Source organism: Penicillium solitum (assembly GCF_028829755.1).
Source record: "Penicillium solitum strain IBT 25940 chromosome Unknown utg000001l_segment0_segment0, whole genome shotgun sequence".
NCBI lineage: Eukaryota > Fungi > Ascomycota > Eurotiomycetes > Eurotiales > Aspergillaceae > Penicillium > Penicillium solitum.
The window spans coordinates 1,151,338-1,174,733 of NW_027072121.1; the positions used below are offsets into that span (position 1 = coordinate 1,151,338).

A 23,396-nucleotide genomic window follows, 5' to 3' on the forward strand; every position below is an offset into this window, starting at 1 on the left:
CGGCCGGTTTGCGATTGGATTATATTCCAGGTTGGCTACAATTCTGAGATATCTCGATACAGTTATATAAAATGTAAAATGTAACTCTTATATAGAAGAATAACCACTGTATAATTACGCTGCTTCGTGGTTCGTGATGTACCTCTAACATGCATGTGCAAGTCCTACATCCGAAACCCTTGCATCAAAGCCGGTCTAACCGACATGTTCAAACAAGGCGAGCCAGCAGTGGTCCTTCCAACGAGTGCATACAATACAAAAAGAATGCAGGGTAATTTAAAGTAACATAGTAACTTTCATATCAATCACAGTGACGGAAAGCTATACTAGCCCCCGATAGATCACGTCGGCGTAGACAGCCTGATTAGTCTAGTAATACATCCAGCATCAAGATTCTATGCCGCATCAGCCCTCTACTGCTCTTCGCCATCTGACTCGTATAGGAACTCGTCAGGTACGGGTGCATCCTCCACGCCTTCTTCATCCTCATCCACCGCAGTCAGAACACCGGCACCAGCCGCAGCACCACCTGAGGTGGCAGCGGATAGGGCAGCCCGAGCATCAGCCCGTTGAGGGGTCTGCAGAGCAGCGGTTCCAATGGCGGCCTGCAGGCGGTCCTGGAGGGTTTCGGTCGGAGAAGGCGCTTGGCGAGCCTCTTTGCTGGCCTTCAATTCAATAACCTCGCGAGGCTCGTCGGGCTGCTTATCGAGAACAACGACAACTCCGCCAGTGGGCTGCAATTTTGTTAGCATTGGATTCATTGGGACAAATAGGAATGAACATACCCTCTTGACCGGCTCGTACCGCGGGTCGGGGAAAGTGAGGTACTTGAGCTGAGCTGGAAGTACCCTTGACAGGTTGTCCAGCTCGTACCCGACCTTCTCCCGCTCGGCCTTCTTCTTCTGCACCTCGGCAGCACCCTTCTCTGCCTCCTTGGCTTCTTCCTCCTCTTTAGCAACATCGTCTGTGTCCATTGCGTCCAGCTGATCGGTAGCCTTAGGTGTTGTGGGCGCTTGGTCAATATCCATGCTTTCACGGCGTGCTTGCTTCTCCCGACGCTGCGCCCGACGCTTGGCCTGGGCAGTGGTAGAAAGAACGGCAGTCTTCACCTTCTCCGGGGCCTCCTCGGTCTTCACCTGTTGCTCAGGGGGGTAGTCGAAGAGACTAGGGCGGGTGTTGCTGTGGAACTTGAAGTGTGGCACTTCGAGCTTCTGGTCGACACCGATCACGGATGTGGGGGTGAAGCTAAGCGACAAGAAGTGTGTGAGAGGGAACCAGTACCAGTACTGCACGAAAACCGCAACACCAACGATACCAGGCATATTGAGGTTACCCGTCTGTGTCTGCAAGCTAATAGTGCAGTTTCGGCCACCAGCATCAATGATACCGAGGGCAATGGCACAACCGAACTTAGCCATGGCATCCTCGTGACGGTCACCAAGCATCTTCATCATGGCCTTGCGGAGGCTGGTAACACGGGGGTTCATGGCCTCATTCTGCTGGACGAGGACCATGGCAAGGGAGATCAAAGCACCCTGACGAACAAAGTCGGTCGAGTCCTTGAGCATGGGCTCCAGGAGGTCGATGGCTTCGTCCAAGCCGGTGCCAGCGCAGGAGATACCGAGCGCCATGGCGGCACCATATCGGACGTGAGGGTTGTATGACTCGGAAAGCAGCTCGACCATGCGAGGAACACTCTGGTGCTTGCGGAACAAGATGAATCCCAAGCTGAGCACAGCAACTCGGCGCACATCGTCGTTAACGTCACTGACAGCGACGTGCAGAAGCTTGCGGACTGCCTTGTTGCTGCCAGTGCCACAGTAAGCCAGGGCAATGGTCATGATACCACCGTAGCGCAGAGTTGGGTCGGGGTCGCCGAGGAGACCATTGATGAGCTCGTCAGCAGCTTCCTGGCGTCCGAACATGATCAAAGCCATACCCATAGCCAGACCACGGACGATCTTCTCGTGCTGCGTGTCGTGTGCGTACTGGATCATGTCCTCAAGAGCCTTCATGTTACCGGTGCCAAGCATAATGAGACCCATGGCGAGACCGACAGCCTCTCCATTGAGAGCGGAGTCTGTGTAGAGAACGCTCCGCAGGTCTTCGTAAATGCCCTCGTCGCCTGTCGCCATACCCGCAACACCGAGACCAAGAGCACCACCGTGCTGAACCACTTCTTCCGTAGCCTTCTTGAAGTGATCGCGAATGATGTCAACTGCCATGCCACCGTGGTTGGCATAGATGAGACCGAAGGCGTAGAGAGAACCACCTTGGCTGTAGACAGATCCTGAGCCTCCAACTCCAGCGATGTGCTCGCGGGGCAGGTAAGGCTGGAGGAGCTTCTGGCCCTGGCTGAGGTTGCCACGGTGGATACAGCCCAATGCAGCAGTGGCCGTGAACTTGGACCAATTGACGGCCTTGCCGAGCCACTCTAGATTGTCACGGAAGAACTTATCGTGGGTAGTTCCCGCATGCATAAACGCATTTGAAAGTGTCACAGCCGTGTGGAAGATAGAATTGCGAGCCTCGAGGCTGTCACGAATCTTGTTCAGAATCGCGATGTCAGCCTTGTTGTTTCTGTATAAGAACTCTAGATTCAACTGGATGGTCTTGATTCCATCGAGAATTGAGAGAATGTTCTTAAATGCAGGAACCGCATCCTCTGATAGATCTGAATGTTTATCCGAGGGCCGGGAAGAGCTTCCCTGGTCCTCGAGCAATGCGTCGGACTCTCTTGGCTCGTTGTCCTCTTCATTGGTCTCCTTCTCCGCCTCGTCTTCGGGGACAAGCTCAGCAATCTCTTGTCGAACCTTCTGAAGGAACTCTTGGGTGCTGTTGTCATAAAGGTCGAAGGAAATTTGATAAGCAACGGCGAGGGATCGCGCATCTCCCTTCTCAACAAGCTGACGGAGAATAGCGGAGGCCATCGAGTGTTCATTAAGGTAGACAACGCATTTGGCGATCGAGAAGAAGTCGGGTGCCGGGATTTCATTAAGAAGTTCCAAAATTAGTTTCAGGATCTATAAAATAGGCTTGGTTAGTCGACCCGGGCAAATGTTGTAGAAATCTTTGGGGAACACAAACCTCGCTGCGGAAGGCTCGTTCTTGGACAATTCCCATGCAGATGTCCAGAACATATTCCATGAGCTCCTCGCTGCCACGGGAGTCGCCCTCCTCTTGCTTCTCATCACTGCTGGCGCGAAGGATGGCCATGCGGAGCACATCCAGGTTCTTTGCCTCGATGGCGATTCCAATGACCTGACGGTATCGCTTTTGTCGGAAGCATGCTTCAAACAATCGCTCAATAACGGTCTTCAATTGACTCTGGACACCGCGCTTCAACACAAGGGAGTTTTCCTCGTGCTGAAGGCTAGTGTCATCGCCACCAGGGTGTGCAGCGTCTACGCCGGGAACCTCCGCGCGAGAAAGCAACGATTTCGAGGGCAGTGCGGATTTAGAGAAAGGTGTGATAGGAGAAGTCAGGCTGGCAGATGTGCTGGTGGCACCGTCGCCCGATGCAGGGAATGCAGTGTTCAGATTCGCTGGTTGGTCACCCGCGGTAGGCCGTTGGGCGGCAGATAGAGAGACGAAGGTGTCAACGCATTTCGCTACAGGAGGAAACATGTTAGTCTCAAAGATAGACGATGCCGCGGATATTCTTCAACATACCGATAATGGTCTCCTCGTACTCGCCGCCGTTTTCCAACTTGAACAGCTTTCCAGCGCCTAGAGCAAGAACCATGCTCTCGTTATATTCCTGCAGATGATAATATACCTTTGATGCGACTAGTGCCGCAAGGCCACGTTCCGGAAATGATTCATCTTCGTAGAGAGCCTCACTAGATGGATAGTCAGCAGAGGCCTAGTAGCCGGTCGGACTCGGGAGAAATGACGCAACAATGGAAATGAAGCTCATTCTCACAAGTCTAATCAAAACAAACTCACATTTCAGGAACGGAGTTCACAACTTCTGTCCAGAGATGATCGATCTGAGAATCTAATGTCTTCAAAGCAAAGACCTTGAGCTCTGGGTCAGGCTCGGAGAGGAAGCCAACCAAACCGGCGGCCGATACGAGTCCGACCATCTTTATTGAGAAACGATTCGCGTCACGATTTGCTGGACGGAGTTGGAGGAGTGATAGGTGTTTTGTTGCTGTTGTGATGAAGCAACGTCAATCGGGAGAGAGCTTGTAACAGCGAATCAGCCCCAGCGCAGAACAAGGTTTCAAGGGGGAATCAGTCACCCCAAATAATGAGAATATGACAAGAAAGACAAAAGTTGATTAAATGAAAGAGACGAAATGGATGAAGTGCACGTACGAATGGAAGCTGGGAGCAGTTGTCAGAAGCTTTGCTGGCGCGAGAGCAACGTCAACGCCTGAGCGGAGCTGACTGTACATGAATGATCACGTGGATGGCGCTCGGTCAGCTGCGAGCGGCACCCGTCCGCGATAAACAGCTATCACCCGGCGAATGAATTATTTCTTTCTAATCCGGTGATGATTATAAGAATAGGTCAGGTCTTTGACTGAAACTACTAAATAGTCTTCCTACCCAGGATTTCCGCGATAAAGCTCCAACTCTTCCTCTGGTTGAAGCTTGCCCATCCACCCTCCATTCTCCGTCATGTCGACGCTTCTCCATCAATCCTTTCGTGGTAAGAGGCTGCCACCAGTGCCGGTTGGAGCTTCTACGTATCACCATGACCCTCTCTTATACGTTGAACGTCAGACGAAACACATACAACGCAACCTCCAAGTCCTGATCGACGCTCAAAGCGAAGGTCTTCTATCTGTTCTCGCTGGGCCTCAGGCAGATGATATCTCAACCGGAACTTTGACTCCAACCATGTCATCTAATGCGAGTCGATCACAATCCCCTCCCACAGTGCCCACTAGGCAGCCCGCGCCCAAGAAGATCGGGCTTCGGGCTGCCCGAGAGGGCATATTTCAATCAATATATGATCTGCTGAAGTTACGAGAAGAAGAACGAGAGATTCTTGTATCTCAGACGGATGAAAGGGACAACGCACTGCATGATATCCAGGGCTTCCTGTCGAGAAGAACCGGTCTAGAAGATGCTATTACTACTATACATGGAGATGAGGGGAGCCGACGTTCAAAGCAGCTAGAAGAAGAGGCTCGGAAACTTGAGACTGACATTCATGAATTGGAGACCAGGCTGTATGAGATGAAAGCTAAACATCGACATCTTGTGAACGAGATTTCAGACATCAACAACTCGGTCGATGCCAAGCTTTCTTCTTATACTGAATCATTGTCTTTACTCGACTCCGACATCCGAAACTACCTCCGTGACCCTCCGATCCAACCCTTATCGCAAAACTCAGGCGAATCCACCTTTCACTCTTTGAACCCTAAACGTCGCACACTTGACATGGCGCGGGAGCATTGGAACGCCGAACAAGTCGGTTTGCACAGTAGGCAAAAGAAAGTGGATGCGGAAATACTGGCACTGGAAGAAGGAGGCGGAGTATGGAAACAAGCGGTGTCCGATATCACTGGTTTTGAGAAGCGCTTACAAGCCAACATGCGACATTATGCCGAGATGACCACATCAACGACCGAGTCAGGGGGATCCACACCGCCAGGTTACAAGGACGGGCTCGTAAGGAATATTTTGGATGACTTGGAGAGAACCACTCAGCGGGTCGAATCACATCTGGAGCTCGCCGAGGATAAGGACTGGAAGCTATTAGTTTGCTGCATTGCAGCTGAGCTAGAAGCCCTGCGAGAAGCAAGGGCCTTGCTTCTTCCCGCCTTCGGTCTCCCGCTGCATGAAGAGGATGCACCCCTGAACTCTACTTCTCCCAAAGATTCTCCCCTGATCGACCACAGTTTGGAGGAGAACCATGAGGACTTCCACGCTGGGCAGCTGGAAAATGACGACCCAGAACCTCCAGCTGATCTGCTCAAGGATGCAGATCCCCATCATTCGGATGCTCGGTCGGAAGAAGATGATGAGCCAGATCCGTCATGGTTGACCTGATCAGTGGGCTTAGTACATATTTAAATGAATAATAACCCAGTTCTACACGATCTACATAGCATCTTCCAGCCAAGTGGTAATCTCATATTTTCGCCATATGAATGTAAATGTACTTCTATTGTTGTCATATCAGAATTATCGATAAATTCGATCGCTATAATTCTCGCCATATACTCATATTTCCCACATTTTGCTCTAAAGGCGATGTTCAAATTGTGTCTGGTAGTTGGTCCGAATGATTGGGGTGGGCGGAACACCGAAACCTCGCCGCAACTTCGACCTCTTCCTATTAACAGCGAAGTGTAAGCATTGCATTTCAAAACAAAGAAATATGAAATAAATTAAAGCCGGCCATGGATCTTCCATCAGCAAGTTTCTCTTTTTCCCTCCCGTCTGTTTACGATGGCACCAAGCTCGAATGTCGTGTTTATCTCCCGTCCGTCCTCCAAAATATAGAATCAGCAACAACCTGGCCCAACCGAGGTGCCATTGTCGCACATCCATACGCAACTCTGGGAGGATGTTACGATGATCCAGTCGTCAGTTTCATTGGTAGTGAGCTTCTACAAGCCGGCTGCGTCGTGGGGACCTTCAACTTTCGGTATAATCACCCATTGCTAACACTCCGCCATGGCCAAGTTGCTAACGAATGATGTGTAGTGGAGCTGGAGACTCTGAGGGACGAACAAGCTGGACTGCAAAACCCGAGCTTGGTGACTATGTCTCGTTCTACGGATTCATCTTGCAATACTTGCACTTCCTCAAGCTCGCATTGACCCCAAGGGAAGGAGTAGACTCGAAGCCCCGCAAGGTCAGCGACAGAGTGAAAAATAACACAGATATCCATCTCATCCTTGGTGGCTATTCTTATGGGTCATTGATTGCCTCAAATGTACCGACCCTCGATACTATGCTCGAGCTTTTCCAATCCGCGCCAACTACAACCCCTACAAACAAATCAACACCAATACACGAGATTAGGAGCACAGCAAAACGCATAGCCGCATTGTCCCTGGAGCAAATTCAAATGAGTCACAATCTGGCCGATGTCCCAGACCTCCGTGCATTGACGACATCTATCTCCTATCTCCTCGTGTCTCCGCTATTGCCGCCGATTAGCCAATTCCTAACTGTATTCTCAACCTTATCACTGAACGTGAAAACGGATACGCCTAAAGGTCCCCGCATCCCCTGCCCACGTCCAGCAGACCAGCAGAGTACGCACCATACCCTGGCGCTGTTTGGGGACCAGGATACCTTCACCTCTGTTGGGAAACTGGAGAGGTGGTCAGACGAGATGGTGCACATGCCATGCAGTCAGTTCCAGTTTCGGATGATCGATGGCGCGGGCCACTTCTGGCGCGAGAATGGGGTCGAGGTGCGAGCAAGACATGCGCTGAAAGAGTGGCTCCGCGAAATATGATAACCTTCTGCTTTTGGTTATTTGACCGTCCAATCGTATTCAGTACTGTCCATATACGCGTGAATTGTAGCGATACAACCTTGAAGGATGACATAGGAAGGCGAATCTCAGCCCTGAAGGGTTCACATGCCGCTTGCATGTGAAAATGCCCCCTGGCCGGGGCTCCACGGGGTTGATGCCCGATTATTTGAGAATCTCATATTCCAATGATTGTAGAAAAGAATATTAGAGGCATATTTATTGAAAATACGTTAAAAAAACAGTGATAAATTATGATAAATCTCTGTACATTTTACGGAGTACCCCGTAGGCAAATATTATATGCTTCCCCACTGTCATGGGGTAGATGATCGTGGGGTGAGATCATGGGGAAAAAATAGGTCTTCTGATGTTTCATCGGCTACAGGAGACCAAATAAGCTGAAATATTATGGATCGAACATCTCCACTTAGAGTCATAGAGTCCAGTAGCATTCGAGGAATAGTGAAATCGTCATAAAAAGGAACCAAAAGTGGTCAGCCCAAAGTGCCTGAGGAAACTGGCTACCATTGGCCCTCGTGACGTTTGTTAACTAGGTCACCGCCAAACTTGACCTGAATTTGTAGAATCTCTACTTTTTACAACTCATTTACTTTCTTTTTTATACCAGTTTTATTAGAGTTAACAGATCTCCGCATTTCATACCCCGGCTGATGGCTTGCTTCCCCAATGCACAGGCCTGCCATGTCGGTATTGGGCGACCCCACAATAGTTCAGTGCCATCATGGGCGCAAACACTCCCAAGAACACCCCTTATCCCAACCACCTCCGCGACCCCTCCGCAAAACAATCTCCATCCCAGCTGTATCGTCACTCGTGAAAGATTCGTGGAATTGGGCCGGTGATACTCTGCACACCTACCGCGATGGCCTCTCCAAGGAACAGCGGAAACAAAGGGCGGAAATCGAGGACCGCAAACAAGTCCTATATTTGAAAATAAAGAATGTAAGTACATGTGGTGTACTTATGACGGGCGAACGCATCTGCAGAGTGACCCTTTCTAACCCTTGGGCTGCAGGCTGTGTCGTACGAGGAATGGCGAAGTTGCGCCATCGAACTGGACGAACTAGAGGACAACAATGCCTGGAAGCAGACGCTCGAGTCCACCGAATATGATCCTCGCTTGGTACAGGATCGATTGCGGCAATTGGAAGATGCTCGGATCAGCTGCGACGTAAGCCGAATGCTGTTTCTGGTGCGCACTGCGCTGAGTCGGGACCTGGCGCAAATGAGCAATGCCTCTCTCTATCGCCATTCGCATATCGGTACCAAGGACTTGATTGATAGGTATATCACCACGGCTTTGGAGACCATCGCCACCCTGGTGGATTTGTCAGTGCATGATCGCTGCGATGGACTAGAGCTGAAGTATATCCTGGACCAGCTGCTGGCAGTTCGACAGGCATTCGGTCGCAGCGCACTCCTCTTTTCCGGCGGTGCCACTTTTGGCATGACCCATATCGGGGTTCTCAAGGCTCTCTATGAGGCAAACATGATCCCGCGGATTATCTCAGGTGCCTCTGCTGGTAGCATTGTGTGCGCGGTCTTTTGCACGCGCACAGATGAAGAATTGCCGGCGCTTTTGGATACCTACGTACATGGGGATTTTGATGTCTTCAATGAGAAGGGCCAAGAGGAAAATATCCTGCAGAAGATGACTCGTTTTTTGAAGTTTGGATCATTTCTTGACATATCCCACTTGGCGAAGACTATCAGGAATTGGCTGGGAGATATGACCTTCCAGGAAGCATATAACCGCACCCGCAGAATCCTGAACATCTGTGTATCGAGTGCCGGCATGTACGAGCTTCCACGGCTGTTGAACTATATTTCCGCGCCCAATGTGTTGATCTGGTCTGCTGTGTAAGTTCCCCCCTTACTTCCTCTTAACACAATTCTGACATCTCTCAAGGGCGGTATCATGCTCTGTTCCATTTGTCTTTAGGCCATTCACGTTGATGGCTAAAGATCCGCTGACAGGGGAACCAGTGCCGTGGAATGACCTTCACAAACAGTATATCGATGGCTCTGTTGATGGAGATCTGCCCATGACACGGTTATCAGAGATGTTTAACGTGAACCATTTCATTGTCTCCCAGGTGAACCCCCATGTGGTACCTTTCCTTCCAAAGGAAACAGGCCCACAGGATGAGACAAACGACGGCCCTTCATTCATCCCTCGATGGATGAACACAATGACTCACCTTGCCAAAGACGAGGTGCTACATCGAATGAACGTGCTCTCAGAGCTTGGAGTCTTCCCAACATCAATGACCAAGTTTGCCTCTATCGTAAACCAGAAATATCATGGAGACATCAACATATACCCGGAACTCATTTCCTCCAACTTTCCACGGCTCCTGGAGAATCCGACAACGGAATTCATGCTGTCAGCATGCCTCAGTGGCGAGCGGGCGACATGGCCAAGATTAAGCCGCATCCGAAACCACTGCGCCATTGAGCTGGCACTCGATAATGCCATTCAAAATATGCGGGCCCGGGTAGCCTTCAGTCCGAGCCAGGTTGATCTACGCATGCCAAACCGTAGTCGTCACTCGATTGACTCGGCAGACAGCAGTGGAAGGGAACGTTATTGCGACAGACGAAGAGGATCCCACAGCCCCGAGCTGGAAAAGAGGCACTCGGGCGGACAAGCACGGCATCAACCAAACCGGGGACTGAAAAAGGCACGAAGCACTGTTTCACTGGAGAATCCGCCTCTCTCGCAGTCGAGTGAGTCAATCCTCATGTCGACCCAAGCAAGGACCCACCGCCGTACATCCTCAGTATCCTTCAACAACGGAGCGATATTCGACATCGGGTCAAGCAGCGACGATGAGCTCGAACGGTCGTACATGCTTCGCCCCAAACTTGCAGGCCACCGAGCATCTTCGGAGTCATCTTCATTCGGTGGAGCACCTGCGAGTCATGGACCTTGTAGCCCCGTTCGGTCCCGACGATCCTCATTCTCTTCTGGTCCGGCCTACAATTATTCCGTTACGGCTCGTCACAGTTCCCCAAAGCAGGCGTATGCGCCGTCGGCTCGCGATCTGTCCATGACCGTACCACCTTCCTCCCGCCATCTGCTCAGTATGACTCCAACGCCAACAGTCCACCCGAGCTCGCCTGACCCCCTAACGCGCAAACAGCGGCATTGAAGAATATACGATTAATCGTGTATCATACTCCGTTTCTCACTTCCTCAGGAGTCGCGGGCCGCAGACTCAGGCCTCCTTGACACATACAAGCTTGCCCCTCAAATCAAACTAATTTCATGCCCCCGTACTCCGTACGATGTGAGACACTCGGACCGGAAGGCTTTTTGATCTTTGCGGACTCTGTGATCCTGTATACCTGCGGCCTAAGCATCCACTGCATCTCTTGGCTCGGTTAGATTTCCTCTGTTTGTCTATTCAATCCGAAGTCCTCATACTAGACCATCTCTTGTGTATCCCTCCTTAGGGTTCTGTTTTCGGCATATCCAATCCGCAGGATCCGCGGAGTTTGCTTTTCCCCCCCTTTCCGCTTCGTTTTTGCTATCTCCAACATATGACATGCATTCGGCGGTTTTCTGTATATAGCGGGGAAGTTTTCCACGTACACACCGTGGGGCGTTGAATCCCCAGATGAATGGAATTTGGGTTTAGACCTTTAAGCGGCTAGTTAGTCATTTTTAAGTTACATAAGGGTATATTATTCTACATTCAAGGGTTGATACAGGCTCCACAGTCAGCGCTAATATCCCTGAAACTAAGCTGTTTCCCACCTCAAGCCCCGACAATATGCCGCTGAGTGAGCTTAATACTACTAGTCACAAAGGATGCTTGGCGCCCTTGGTGTACAGCGAACTAGAGAGAAGCTAGTGGAGTACAGAGGCAAATTAATATCAGGAAATAATCGGCAGTGAACATTGATGGGTCATGGATACATGGGTTACCTACCCCGTACACGTGTCTGTGCTAATACCCGTCGATATGCCGATAGATTCAAGTTAAACACGAAACAGGTCCATATTTTATCGTGATGCCCATGCTGCAGGTGTTTTAAGGGCAAAGTGGAAGTGTCCACTACCAACGTCGATTCTATGTCACCGGGGCCCACTGTGGGCCAGCTAGACCTCATTCACCCCAGGGCTGACGACGACTCGGCCACCACCTAATGTTCCAGGCCATTTCAAGATTGCGGCCTGTATCTCGATGTTCTCGAACATCTGTAGAAACAGGAGATACTTTCTGTGTTTCAGTGGAAGTATCTCCTGTTTCAGTGGAACGCATCACAGCTCAACCTTGGGGAGACTATCATTGAGCCATTTTGAGCGCCTGTCCATTGCGGATCTAAAACTAACCAGCCTACGGAGTAAATGTTCTCAACTCAAAAAATATTCACACAAAAGTGGTCCACTTCGCCGATCAGGCCGTGTCAATTGGTCCTCACTTATCAATCAGTGGCTCTCCCAACCCTTTCCAGCCACCTTGAGTCCACCCTCGTCCGTGGACAACCAGCACATCCTCACACAGGCTGTGTATCAGCCTTCCTGCTACGCACGCCGTGGCGAAACCAACGCACATGAAACGAATAACCAGCCATTCTGTTACAGACAAATTCTGATGACGCTGGAAAAGGAGAGATGAGCAAATCATCTCTGACATGGTGTGCTACGGCCAAAAAAAGGGGTGACTTGCGCCAGGCGCCCTGAAGCCGAGTACGAACTAACTTCGCTCTCGGCCGTGCCAGGTTGCGGCCCTGTCAAGTAGGAATCCTTCGAGATGAAGGATTTGATACGGTCAGAACATCCCGACAATGATTGATTTGCCTTTTATGCTATTCTGCACGCGGAAGGTGATCGTCGCACTATTGTTTGGTACCTGGCTGTGGCGTCTGTAGCTCAACCGTACCGTCGATACTTGCCTCGTCGAACGTACCAGAACCAATTTTTTACCTTTTTTTTACGCGTTGGCTGGCCAGCGAAGGATTGAAGGAAAATACCTCAGCCGCAGGCCATGCACCTCTGCCCGTCCACGGGTACTTTGTGTCTGGTCCCTGACGACCCTAAGGTCCCCCAAGTTAAGATCGACACATCCACTTCTACCGTTTCAAGGTACTATCGTCGTCCGGCCAGTCCACCTTCCGGCCTGTCCAGCCTCTGATGAGGCAACCAGACTGAAGTCATGGCGCGATCACGGAGTCCACTTCGTGAGGACCAAGCTCCCAGATCAACAAGCTTGATAAATCGCCAGCGTTATAAACCCGTCCCAGGCCCATCGAGATTTTTCTCTAAACTACTCCATATAAGATCTGTCTTTGATATACTACCCATATATCCGAGTCTGACTTTCGTCCAAATTACTCCATTCTTTACTTTATATTTCCCAATTAATCTATACCAATCACAATGAAGTACACCGGTATCGCTGCTATGGGCATGATGGGCTGCGCCCTCGCCCTGCCCCAGGGCCCTCCTCCCTTCATCGGCGAGCTGCCCCAGGGCCCCCCTCCTTTCTCCGGCGCCCCCAGTGACTTGCCCACCCCATCCAGCGGCTTCCCCAGCGGCACTCCCAGCGGCACTCCCAGCGGCACTCCCACCGCTATTCCCACCGGCTTCCCCTTCGACAAGCGCCAGTTCCCCGGTGGCCCTCCTAGCGGCTTCCCGACTCCCACTGGTCCTCCTCCCTCGGGCTTCCCCAGCGGTACTCCCAGTGGTTTCCCCACTGAGTTCCCCAGTGGCTTCCCCAGCGGCTTCCCCGCGCCCACCGGCCTCCCCTTCGAGAAGCGCCAGTTCCCCAACGGACCCGACCACCAGGGCCCTCCCTTCGACGGTCCTCCTCACAGCGGACCTCCTCCCAGCGGCTTCCCGACTCCCACTGGTACTCCTTCCTCGGGATTACCCACCCCTACCGGTTTCCCCACCGGCTTCCCTAGCGGATTCCCCAGCGGATTCGAGAAGCGCCAGTTCCCCACCGACCTCCCCTTCCCCATCCCCAGCGGAATCCTGAGTGCCTTCCCCTCCGGTTTCCCTACCGACCTGCCCTTCTCTATTCCTTTCGAGAAGCTCCAGGAGTTCTCCACTGGCCTCCCCACTCCCACTGGACCTCCTCCCACCCCCTCCCCTCAGTAAATACTGAGTAGTTGAGCGGCTGAGTGACTCCTCGGCATATATTGCTGCGCTGAAATTAGTCTTGGGTCTGTGATAGAAATTGATGTTTGATATCACACCCAAGATATCTTTCGCGCTTTGTACATATTGTACAGTGGAGTGAGGATTCGATGTATTGGGATTGATAAGTGCCCAGTACTGTATATTATACAGGATATATGGGTTACGGGTCATGGGATAGATCGGTTGGAATGTTTTTCTTTGGTTAGATTCGGGTCTGCGAGACGATTTATTATTTATGAATTACACGCAGGCTCTTTTGTCAGTTTCAATATTTAAATTTATTTTTTACTTCCACCTTGGAATACACACTCGTTTGCGCTATTGATATTTTTTAGAGTGTTAATGCTTGGAATACAGGTTCTAGCATTCTGTTGCTGTTTCTATATCAAAAAGATAAATCCGTCAACTAGAATGCTAAAAGCGACGGCTGTATGCGAAGGTGTATCCCGGTCGGAAACTTATTATTACTAATATCGGTGCCTTATGATTCGGAGGCAGCGAACCGAATAAATTTCGAGTTAATCGCCATTCCCAAACCACTAACTACATTGGAAAGCCTGCTATTGATGGAACATTGATCGGCTTTATACCCTCAGCCACGGGTGGATTTAGCTGTAATTTGTAACATTTTCGGGAATTATGAGAAGAGCAGCCATCTACCAAGTTCCCTACTAAATTTCTCTCTTCAACTTTTTAATCTACCATGTAGTGATTAAGGCTTGTAGCAAGGTATACCCCATATAGACTGACAGACACCGTTAGTATATAATATCATGTTTCTACAAAAGATACTAGGTATATACTGATTTTTAGCCATACCTACGGCCATCGAAGTAATATCTTAAATATGCCCCGGGAGAAAACGAGCCAAGCTCACTTTATTTACCTGATTCCTATCAACGACAGCCACAGAAGCAAGCAAGAAAGAGATGAGCTCGTGGTATATAGTACTACAAGAGACCTCATAATCTGTTTCCATACAACGACACTATAATTTACCTTGGATTTGTACTAAATTTTGAGATAAACTTACAAGACTATTAGACGGGGCGATGCGCAACTTATAGGATTGTATGTGCCTAAATAACCCGATACAAATACAAGTCTTATGTGCTTTTAGTTTGGCTTGGCTACGTAGGAGACCTTCAGATTTATCACCATTGGTTCACCATCCCCACTTATATGGCCCAGTCATAGTGTTTAACTTTAGTCTGCTACACTGGACTCGTTCATCCATTATCATATAACTACACTCTGCCTATGATCAATCAAGTTGCTCGCAAAGTTACTCGAGATGCTCTGTCTATCCAAACAAATCACCATCTTCTTTAGCATACTGCATACAACATGAATCCATGTACGGAGACACATATCAAGCTGGTATTTGCTCAAGTATGTGTCCTCTTCCCCTTCCTATTGACTTGTGGTCGATCGTTTTTACCATTGTGATTTTGATGTTGTGATAAACACGACAATATAGCCGGTTTCTCAACCTGCAGTAGATCTGGGAGACAGGGATAAGAAGGCATACAATAATAATAGTAGTAATTGAGTATCACAAAGCATGCCTTGCACGCCGGTTCTATAACTATTGATGGCAAAATTATGTGTCTTCTGATAGTGGCCAACCAATATCACATCCTTTCCAATGAACTGTGAGCGTATATTTGGAAGCTAATTAGCACTAGATGTACATTGTATGAGATAAAATTCCGGCCTTTATTAGATTGATTGGGGACCTCCCTGTTGTACGTATAATCATTACCATATTTGCATATTCCATGTCCTTAAAATTAATATATCCTCCATATATCCCATGCCCTTTGGCGTTAGCTACCTGGAATTATTAGCTAACGCCCAGGGACATTCTCTCATTTTTGCTCTTTTGTTTGACGTACCTGGGTAGGCTTGGTTTGTCGTTCGTTCTCGGTATTAACCATTGTTTGTTTACGGATTTCTTTGTCTCACTCACCCTGTATTCTCGGTTTTACCATTGTTTACTTATCTATTTCTTCCGGTTGCTCTCAGTATTGACCATTGTTTATTTACGGATTTGTTTGTCTCAATCTTCCTGCTTTGTTCATGTCTCATTTGTGTATATTCTGATTGTACTACGTAGGAGTATCCGTGGATGACATCTGGAATTAAGGTTAAAAGTGGGGCACATATGGGGACGTCGGGATGCAATGCAAGAGCCTCAAGTGACCCGGCGTATGAATGGTACATGATGGATACGTGGCTGAAACTCCATTCATGTGTAGATATTCATGTAGATATTTATGTGGTTTCCTGATGAATTACCAGTGCCTAGCAATCTGAAGGATACTGCATTTATACTGTCGTCTGACTTGTATTGAAACTTCACATGTGGTCACACCGAGGACACTGTCAACTGTAGTCTCCCAAAGAATCCATCCGTCTCAGGTCTAGAGATGATTCGAAACAAAATCTGTATGTAGTCCTGAGTAGAGATGTGATCCACGTGTGCTTCAGACGCTTAAGGATGTGAGATACCTAAGATCGTCCGTCCATATGTATGTTGTCGTCGTGTCGTAGCCTCTCTCGACGCACTGCAGTTACCGCGAGCCAATCATGGTTTCGATCCTCAAATAATGGAGTCTAGCCAACATGTTGAAGATGAGTATGTTGTTGGAAGGAAATCTAAGACCTAGCTCGCAGTGAAGATAGAGAGCAGCAAAGAAGCGGGTGCTTTTATCATGTATTGTCTGCTCAGAGTTCGCCGGGTTGAGTTCTATAACCAATTAAGAGATTGAAAGCCATTGTATATGTTCTAATCGCCTTGAACAAAGGATATCTGGGGCTATCCATGTTCTCTTTGCGTTTTGGTGGCCGATTCGCAACGTCAAGTTCGAAGACATGAGGGTTCTAGAGTAGGACGAGTGGGAGTGTAACTGCAAGTGGAATTAATGTTAGCCTATGCACTCAATGTACAGAGAAGGGACCTGTCACCTGCGATGTCCCATCGGCGGTGGAGAGTGAAGCTTGGTTTTAGGCAAGTCCCCAACAGAGTCAGTGTCTCGAGCAGCTACGCTGGGCTGCTATTGGTTCTAAACGGAGTGTTCTTGCCTGCGTATTTGAGATACAGATAGTGACAATTATTTGATTGTTCCCTGGGGCTCTAGCATGTACCCTATTGGGTAATATATTGCATTGGTACGGTATCCACAAACGAGTGCTTGTTATATTGATCCCAGCGCGTTTGTCCCGAAATCCAGAGGTATAAAAGCCCCTCCAGATTTCAGTTCCTCTCTGTTCCTTTCTTCTCTCATACACATAGCAACATACCATCATTAGACTTTAATCCAACATAACATCATTGGGCTTCCCGTCCAAACACCATCCAACTCTCGAAGCTTTTCAGCTCAAATCAATCATCTCACCAACGAACAAACATTTGCCATGGCACCCGTCACTTCCGAGGCAAAGGCCGAGCAGCCTTCTAAGGCTAAGATCAAGCTGAATGTGAAGAAGGCTACCGACGAAGAATTTTTGTTGACCCTCCTGGAAAATCTGAAGGTTGGTTATCTGCTACTTTATAGACAACGGCTGGACTAAAGATTATGCTAACCGAAACCCCACTACAGGTTGACCACGAGACTGCCGCCAAGTCCCTTGGAGTAACTAAGGCTGCATGTCGCATGCGGCTCGTCCGCCTGCAGCAAAAATACGGCTTCAAGGTCAAGGGCAAGGGAACTCCACGCGGCAAGAAGGAACAGGCCTCCTCGAACAACGAGGAAGTGCCGACCGGAGAGGAAGCCACCGAGAACTGAGATGCCGGGAAATACACTGGCCACAGCTGTGGCATCAAGTCTTGATTCAGAGGAGGGGGGGGGGGGATGGGTGATATGCAACAATGAAAGAGAGTTCTTACCCTCACTCCACAATTATCTTACTTCTGACTCTCCCAAAGTTAGATCTACATGTAAATTTGTAGCGTCGTAGTTCATCAATATCCGCCCAGGTGACCCAAAAGATGGTAACACACAGAACCCCAATAGTTGACCGCGATTCACCCAATGTCGCGAGACACAGCAAATTGGGACAATCAACAAATGTTTTTCAGGGTCTATTTTCTATTTTCGTCAATAGATGTTCGTCCCTCATTGATGCCTGACCGATCAGGTCTTCATTGGATCAGTTTGCCTTTAAAAGACTCAGTTCTCCTCTTTGTTTTTCTTCATTTCTCAGTGAGTCTTTACTCATCAACTTGGTTATGGAATGGCTTCACAATTGGCTGAGAGCCTTGTCCTGTGATTCCATACCTCTCTTGTTTCTATTCAAGATCTGTCTCGGTGTTAATATCACGAAAAGGCTACATCTGCATCAGGCTTGATGAAATGGTTCAGTATGGCCCTCAAAATACGGAAGCTAGGCAATACCTAACAAAGTCAGTTGGCTCTCATTTTGTCTTTGGTGGCTGCTTACATTTTGTTGTCAGATCTTGCCTTATATTAAATGTGGATTTCTCTAGATCACCGTGACTATGATACTAGAGAGCGATCTACTTGTCATCAGGGTGTGCATATTTAACTATGACCCTGTGTCCAACCCGGGCCCCTGTCTGTATCGACAACGTCAGATTGCTCCCTACCCTCCTCGAACGATGTCGCCCAAAGTCAAAGTTGAAACGCACAGCCTCAAGTGCCATTTCCTCCCTCGGACACTTTGTTTGGGTAGTTGTGTGGTTGAGTTGGTTACTTTGACCCTGGTAGCATTGCAGGGAGTTTCTCGCTGTGCTCGTTCTCGCCATAACTCCACCCACTTTGCAAATAGAACACCAAGAACAAGTTTGGCAGCAAGATCAAGTTCAGGGAGAAGGTCTTGCATCATCACTTCTATCCTATCTCTTCATTCACATCGTCTACCTCGCCATCTCAATCAACAAACAAAGCTTGACCATGGCTCCAGCAGCCAACAAGTCGAAGGCGAAAGGCAAGGATCCTGATCAGGCTCCGGCCAAATTCAAGCTGAGGCTAAACGTCAAGGCCCCGATCAAGGCTAAGACCGAAGTCTCAGAGGAAACTCAAGCCTTTCTTCACAACCTCACTATCTCAACCAACGAATAAACCTTCACCATGGCTCCTATAACCTCAAATGCTAAAGGCAAAGAGCCTATCAAGGCTCCAGCAAAGGTGCTAAGGCCAGCAATGAGGAATTTCTTGGTTTCTTCTGGCTCTCCTGAATACCATAAAGGTTGGCTATTGCCACTTGATAAGCAGACTCAGTAATTATACTCCTTGCTCTTTTCTACCGCTATACCTCTCACGTGCAGAGTCCTCCTTTTATTCCCGGGAGGTGCAAGATCGCCGCTCCCTTTACTTTACTGTTCCTGTGTGCCTATAACCCATTGTTCTTATATATTTATTTGCTGTTGAGTCCCCATATGACTATTCTGAGCAAGCCTATCTGGCGGAGAAAGTCTTACATATACAAATGCCCAGAACCTTTTCTACTTCTTTGCCTCACCTCTTTCTATCACTCGCCGCGTTTCTTTTATTCAAAGCCTTGACTTTTCTGCTTTTTATTCATATTTTCAATTTCGAAGAAGGGAAAGGAACCAGCGAAAGCCATAGCCCACGTGAGGGAGCCATTTGCCAAGCACGGAATCCTCCTTTTTGTGGCCATCAAATACAGTAGTGCTAAGGTCAGTATTCCCTCACTTATTTGGTGTTTTCTTTCGGACATTAATTTATACTGACTGTGGTTTCCTAGTATGACTGGATCGATCACCGCACGGCAGCCAAAGCTCTTGGCATAAACAAAGCCGCATGATACCGCTCGCATGCAAGTGAGCCGGCTGGCGAAGAAGATGAGAGCATTAGTTGGTCAAAATGGCACTCCATAAGAGCACACAACCTCTCTTTGAGTGGCAGGCGACGTTACCACTGTGTACCCGTATTTTAAGGGCAGGGGTATCAGCCGGGAAACTGAGCACCAGAAGCGACTAACTGATATCCATGAAGCATATCTTGTATGCCGGTTGACTGAAACGTTCGTTGAATTAGCTTCCTACTCATTGTCACGATGAAAGATTTCTGCGAGTTCAAGATCCCCACAGAACCGACCTTGAGCCGATTCCAAAGACCTGGCTAGCAGATAAGTCATTCCAGAGTTACGAGGACCATGGCTCCAGCCCCGAACAAGTCGAAGGTCAGGGGGAAGGGGCCTACTTGATCCAAAGTGGCAGGTGGCTCTTTGAGATATGGGGTTCTTGTGCTTAGCCTTATACAGCAAAAGGAAAAGCACTTGAATCCTACTCGAAGAATCTACCCATCAGTCAACATCGCCGTGAGGTACGTCCACATCAGATTATAATTCAAAAGACCTATTCGTTATTACCCTCCTCGAAAATGTGAAGGTTGGTTATCTGCTACTTTATAGATAACGGCTGGACAGGTAAAGATTATACTAACCAAAACCTCACTACAGGTTGAACATGGGACTGCTTCCAAGTCCCTTGGAGTCACCAAAGCTGCATGTCGCATGCGGCTCGTCCGGCTTCAACAAAAATACGGGTTTAAGAAGAAGGGGAAGCGACGCCACGCCGCAAGCAGAAGCAGGCCTCCTCTAACAACGAGGAAGCGACGGCCGGGGAGGAGGCTACCGAGGATGAGGCCACCTGGAAGTAGACCAAGCATGCGATATCTCCACGTGTACGAGGGTAGTCCGGACCATGCGTACAAGAATCATGCCTATTGGATTGGATTTGGATTTTCTCCTTTCCGTGATATGGCCTGTACTGGCTCTCGGGCGTTGTTAACCTACATCGCCAAGTATGTAGCGAAGCCCGAAACGCAGACGGCGTCGTATCGAGATATCATGAGCCAAGGTTTGTCACCTCTCACTTGATTCACACATACTCTTACATCTTAACTCATACTAATCAATCATGGCTTCCTCCAGTTTGACCACGAAGTGGTCGGAAAGGCACTTGGCAAGTCCAAGGATGCCGCTCGTATGCATATGAGTCGGCTGCTAAACGACACTGGAGACATTATAAAGAACTAGGGAAACTTTGTTCAAATTGATCACCCACAGCGTGAGAAGACCCTGCCCCAAGAAACGCCACCCAAGAAACGCCACCCAGGACGATGATACCCCTGTGAAGACCAGCGACATGCAAGACATCTAAACGGACAATAACGTCTTCTTTCCACCATACGATGGGTCCGGCGCCATACCCCTGGAATTCACGCCCTGTTGAAGTAGATTCTTGCTTCGGGCACAAAGTTGAGGGTTGATGTGGGAGGAGACACTGTGGAAATAGTCGAGCCCTTGGAGGTGGTCGAGGTGGTTGAGCTCGTCACAGTGGGAGTGGTCCAACTCGTTTACTTCCACAAAGGCACTGGGAAATCTGTTCTTTCTGATGGTACATACGAATTGTGCTATCTATATGCATATCGTAGATGACGTTGAGCTAGATTCATCGTTAGGTAATATATAAAAAACAGCCTAGTCAAGATAAATTCACAGTTAAAAATGCTCACTGAAATTAAGGCGTACTATACCGAGTGTAGTCCGTTTTCTAAAGGCGACGGCACACGGATACCTCTTTCACAATATAACTATACGGCCAAGTAGCGTTAATCCTTCCCTAAGATATAATAAAGAAATCTCAAGAAACCCAATGGTGGAGAGGGCAATTGTGGTATAGACACATCTTTATCAATCCGCTCTCTCCGCTCTTGCTCGCGGGTTTCAATGTCCGTGTGTTGAGGGCTGAGACCATTTCCCGCGTGCTCGAATGCCAGGCCCATAGACGTAAAGCACGAATGGAATTGGGATGAGGGCCATCCCGATGAAACCCAACAGACTTGACGCCCAAGGAACTCCCATGCGACGGTACATGATGGTTGCAAATAGTGGGAAAGTACCACCGAAGATGCTGCGCAGGAAGGTATTGACCGCAATGGCACTGGCAGAAAAGCGAGTGAAAGTGTCGACCAGGTAATTCAGGGAAGATTGGAAGATGGTGAAGAAACCTAACCCCATGGAGGCAGCTCCAATCACTGGACACAGCCAGAATATGTTCTTGGGACTCGTCCAGCCGAGAATAAACATGCCGGCGGAAAAGAAAACTGAACCAAGCATCATAGGCGGGAGCCGCGCCTCGGGTACAGCGCGATTGCCGTTTGCACGGAATTTTTTAATATAGAATTTCTGGTTAAGGAGGTTGACAATCGCTCCGAGAATCATACCGGTCAGAATTCCTAAGAAAGGCAGATTTCCGACGAGCGGGTTCCACCCTCGAGTCTCCTGAAATTCGACTGGGAACGAAGCAAGACTGAGATAGAGGATTCCGTACACAAATGAAGCATATAGCGCCACAAAGAAGCAGATAGGCGTCACTAAGAGACGGAACGGCCGGAAGAGGTACTTGTCAGCCATATCCTTGAGGCTATAATCTATTTCATGACGGGCGTGCAAGGCCCAGTTACCGGTACTGATACGCAATCTTCGAGCCTTGTAGACGAGTAGCGCTGGGGGATAGGTTTCATCAAGAAATATGACGCCCAGCGTCAGCATCAGCAGTTGGAGAATTCCGGTAATCTGAATAGTAGTCAGTAAAACAACTTCCAAGCAGGAAAAGCAGCCATTTCATCGACTTACATATTCTGTCCATCTCCACCCAAGATAGCTGTCAACAATCGCACCGCCCACAATCGGACCCAATACCGGCCCACCCACCAAAGCCATTGCATAAGCCACGATCGCAGCGCCACGCTGTTGAGGCGACCAGATGTCTGCCAATACACCGCCAGTATTGGTGATAGGGGCACCACCGAAGAACCCGGCAAAAAACCGGGTGATCATGACACTCTGGACATCTTTGGATACGGCTGTTGCAAAGGAAAACATGATCGAAATGAAATACGGAACTAGAACCACTTTTTTCCGCCCATAAAGCTCAGACAATGGTGCCCAAAGGATAGGTCCCAGCCCGAAGCCGAACAATAGCATACTTGTACCGAGTGTGGCGGTGATTTCACCGATATGAAATTCTTTTGCGATGCCTGGGATGGCGGGCGAGTATCTAGCTAAATATTAGTATGGGAAACACTGGTTTCACTCTTTCAACAGGAGTATCTTACATTGAACTTGCCCAAGTGGCACCTAAGTTTCCAAGGATAGTCAGCAACTAAACAGCAGAAAAGGAGAAAAGGAGAATGCATTTCCAAAATCACTTACCCATGGTAGTCATTCCATAAAGAATGGTGGTGAGGGCCTTCTTCCGAAAACTCCAGTTGATTGGGCGATATGGATCATCAGGCCCGCCAAAGTCGACCACAGTATCATCGGCGGACTTGATATGACTGACTGGGTGAGTGAAAGCGGCTGTCTGGCCAGGTTCACGCAGTCGAACCTTTGACATGAATGACTGCTTAGGCAGGGGCTTCTCTGCCATTGTAGGCGTAGGCTCCGTAGGGTGCGTAGGCTCGGCTTTTTCTGGATCTTGCGTTGACATTATGAAGGAACTTTGTAGTGGAGAAGCTAGTTATACTAGAGAATTAAAGCCCGCAATATATGTAAGTTTTGGCGGATACATCCACTCTTATAGTTCAATGGATTTGTTACAGAACCTGAGCTTGTTTTCAAAGGTTTAATTTGATACTTTAGCCCTCAATATCTAAATTCGGTGGTGAGTTCCGAGCCGAGAAATGTTATTCCCGAGGTCAATAGTGTCCCTCTAAAGTCCGAATCCGAGAGCTTCCGCAATCAAGCCTTCTCGGGATAACGGCAGGG

The 23,396-nt window shown here is 48.9% G+C and overlaps 7 protein-coding genes across 7 annotated transcripts; 5 read left to right on the plus strand and 2 right to left on the minus strand.

Moving 5' to 3' along the window:
* Positions 1-413: 413 nt before the first annotated feature.
* N7455_000457 (proteasome regulatory particle base subunit RPN2) lies at positions 414-4,088 on the minus strand (the record flags this gene model as incomplete). The annotated part of the gene is made up of 5 exons (XM_040952363.2): positions 414-734; positions 786-3,023; positions 3,088-3,611; positions 3,673-3,842; positions 3,949-4,088. 5 exons carry the CDS (start codon positions 4,086-4,088, stop codon positions 414-416), a joined length of 3,393 nt encoding a protein of 1,130 aa, XP_040817214.1.
* Positions 4,089-4,629: 541 nt separating this feature from the next.
* Positions 4,630-6,012, plus strand: N7455_000458 (uncharacterized protein; the record flags this gene model as incomplete). The annotated part of the gene is made up of 1 exon (XM_040952195.2): positions 4,630-6,012. One exon carries the CDS (start codon positions 4,630-4,632, stop codon positions 6,010-6,012), a length of 1,383 nt encoding a protein of 460 aa, XP_040817466.2.
* Positions 6,013-6,365: 353 nt separating this feature from the next.
* Positions 6,366-7,435, plus strand: N7455_000459 (uncharacterized protein; the record flags this gene model as incomplete). Its single annotated transcript, XM_040952359.2, has 2 exons — positions 6,366-6,613; positions 6,673-7,435. 2 exons carry the CDS (start codon positions 6,366-6,368, stop codon positions 7,433-7,435), a joined length of 1,011 nt encoding a protein of 336 aa, XP_040817145.1.
* Positions 7,436-8,094: 659 nt separating this feature from the next.
* N7455_000460 (putative Patatin family phospholipase) lies at positions 8,095-10,658 on the plus strand. Its single transcript, XM_040952115.2, has 3 exons — positions 8,095-8,419; positions 8,493-9,337; positions 9,387-10,658. Exons 1-3 carry the CDS (start codon positions 8,144-8,146, stop codon positions 10,630-10,632), a joined length of 2,367 nt encoding a protein of 788 aa, XP_040817250.2. The 5' UTR covers positions 8,095-8,143; the 3' UTR covers positions 10,633-10,658.
* Positions 10,659-12,866: 2,208 nt separating this feature from the next.
* Positions 12,867-13,589, plus strand: N7455_000461 (uncharacterized protein; the record flags this gene model as incomplete). Its single annotated transcript, XM_040952296.2, has 1 exon — positions 12,867-13,589. One exon carries the CDS (start codon positions 12,867-12,869, stop codon positions 13,587-13,589), a length of 723 nt encoding a protein of 240 aa, XP_040817398.2.
* Positions 13,590-17,051: 3,462 nt separating this feature from the next.
* N7455_000462 (uncharacterized protein) lies at positions 17,052-17,422 on the plus strand (the record flags this gene model as incomplete). The annotated part of the gene is made up of 2 exons (XM_040952047.2): positions 17,052-17,168; positions 17,237-17,422. 2 exons carry the CDS (start codon positions 17,052-17,054, stop codon positions 17,420-17,422), a joined length of 303 nt encoding a protein of 100 aa, XP_040817285.2.
* Positions 17,423-21,350: 3,928 nt separating this feature from the next.
* N7455_000463 (MFS transporter) lies at positions 21,351-23,118 on the minus strand (the record flags this gene model as incomplete). The annotated part of the gene is made up of 4 exons (XM_040952189.2): positions 21,351-22,202; positions 22,263-22,686; positions 22,745-22,766; positions 22,842-23,118. The coding sequence occupies 4 exons, from the start codon at positions 23,116-23,118 to the stop codon at positions 21,351-21,353; spliced, it is 1,575 nt and encodes a 524-aa protein (XP_040817170.2).
* Positions 23,119-23,396: the final 278 nt, after the last annotated feature.

Coding starts and splice junctions, on each gene's coding strand:
- N7455_000460 (XM_040952115.2), top strand. CDS start 8,144: ATGCACAGGCCTGCCATGTCGGTATTGGGCGACCCCACAATAGTTCAG. Junction 8,420..8,492: donor TATATTTGAAAATAAAGAAT/GTAAGTACATGT, acceptor CTTGGGCTGCAG/GCTGTGTCGTACGAGGAATG. Junction 9,338..9,386: donor GTGTTGATCTGGTCTGCTGT/GTAAGTTCCCCC, acceptor ACATCTCTCAAG/GGCGGTATCATGCTCTGTTC.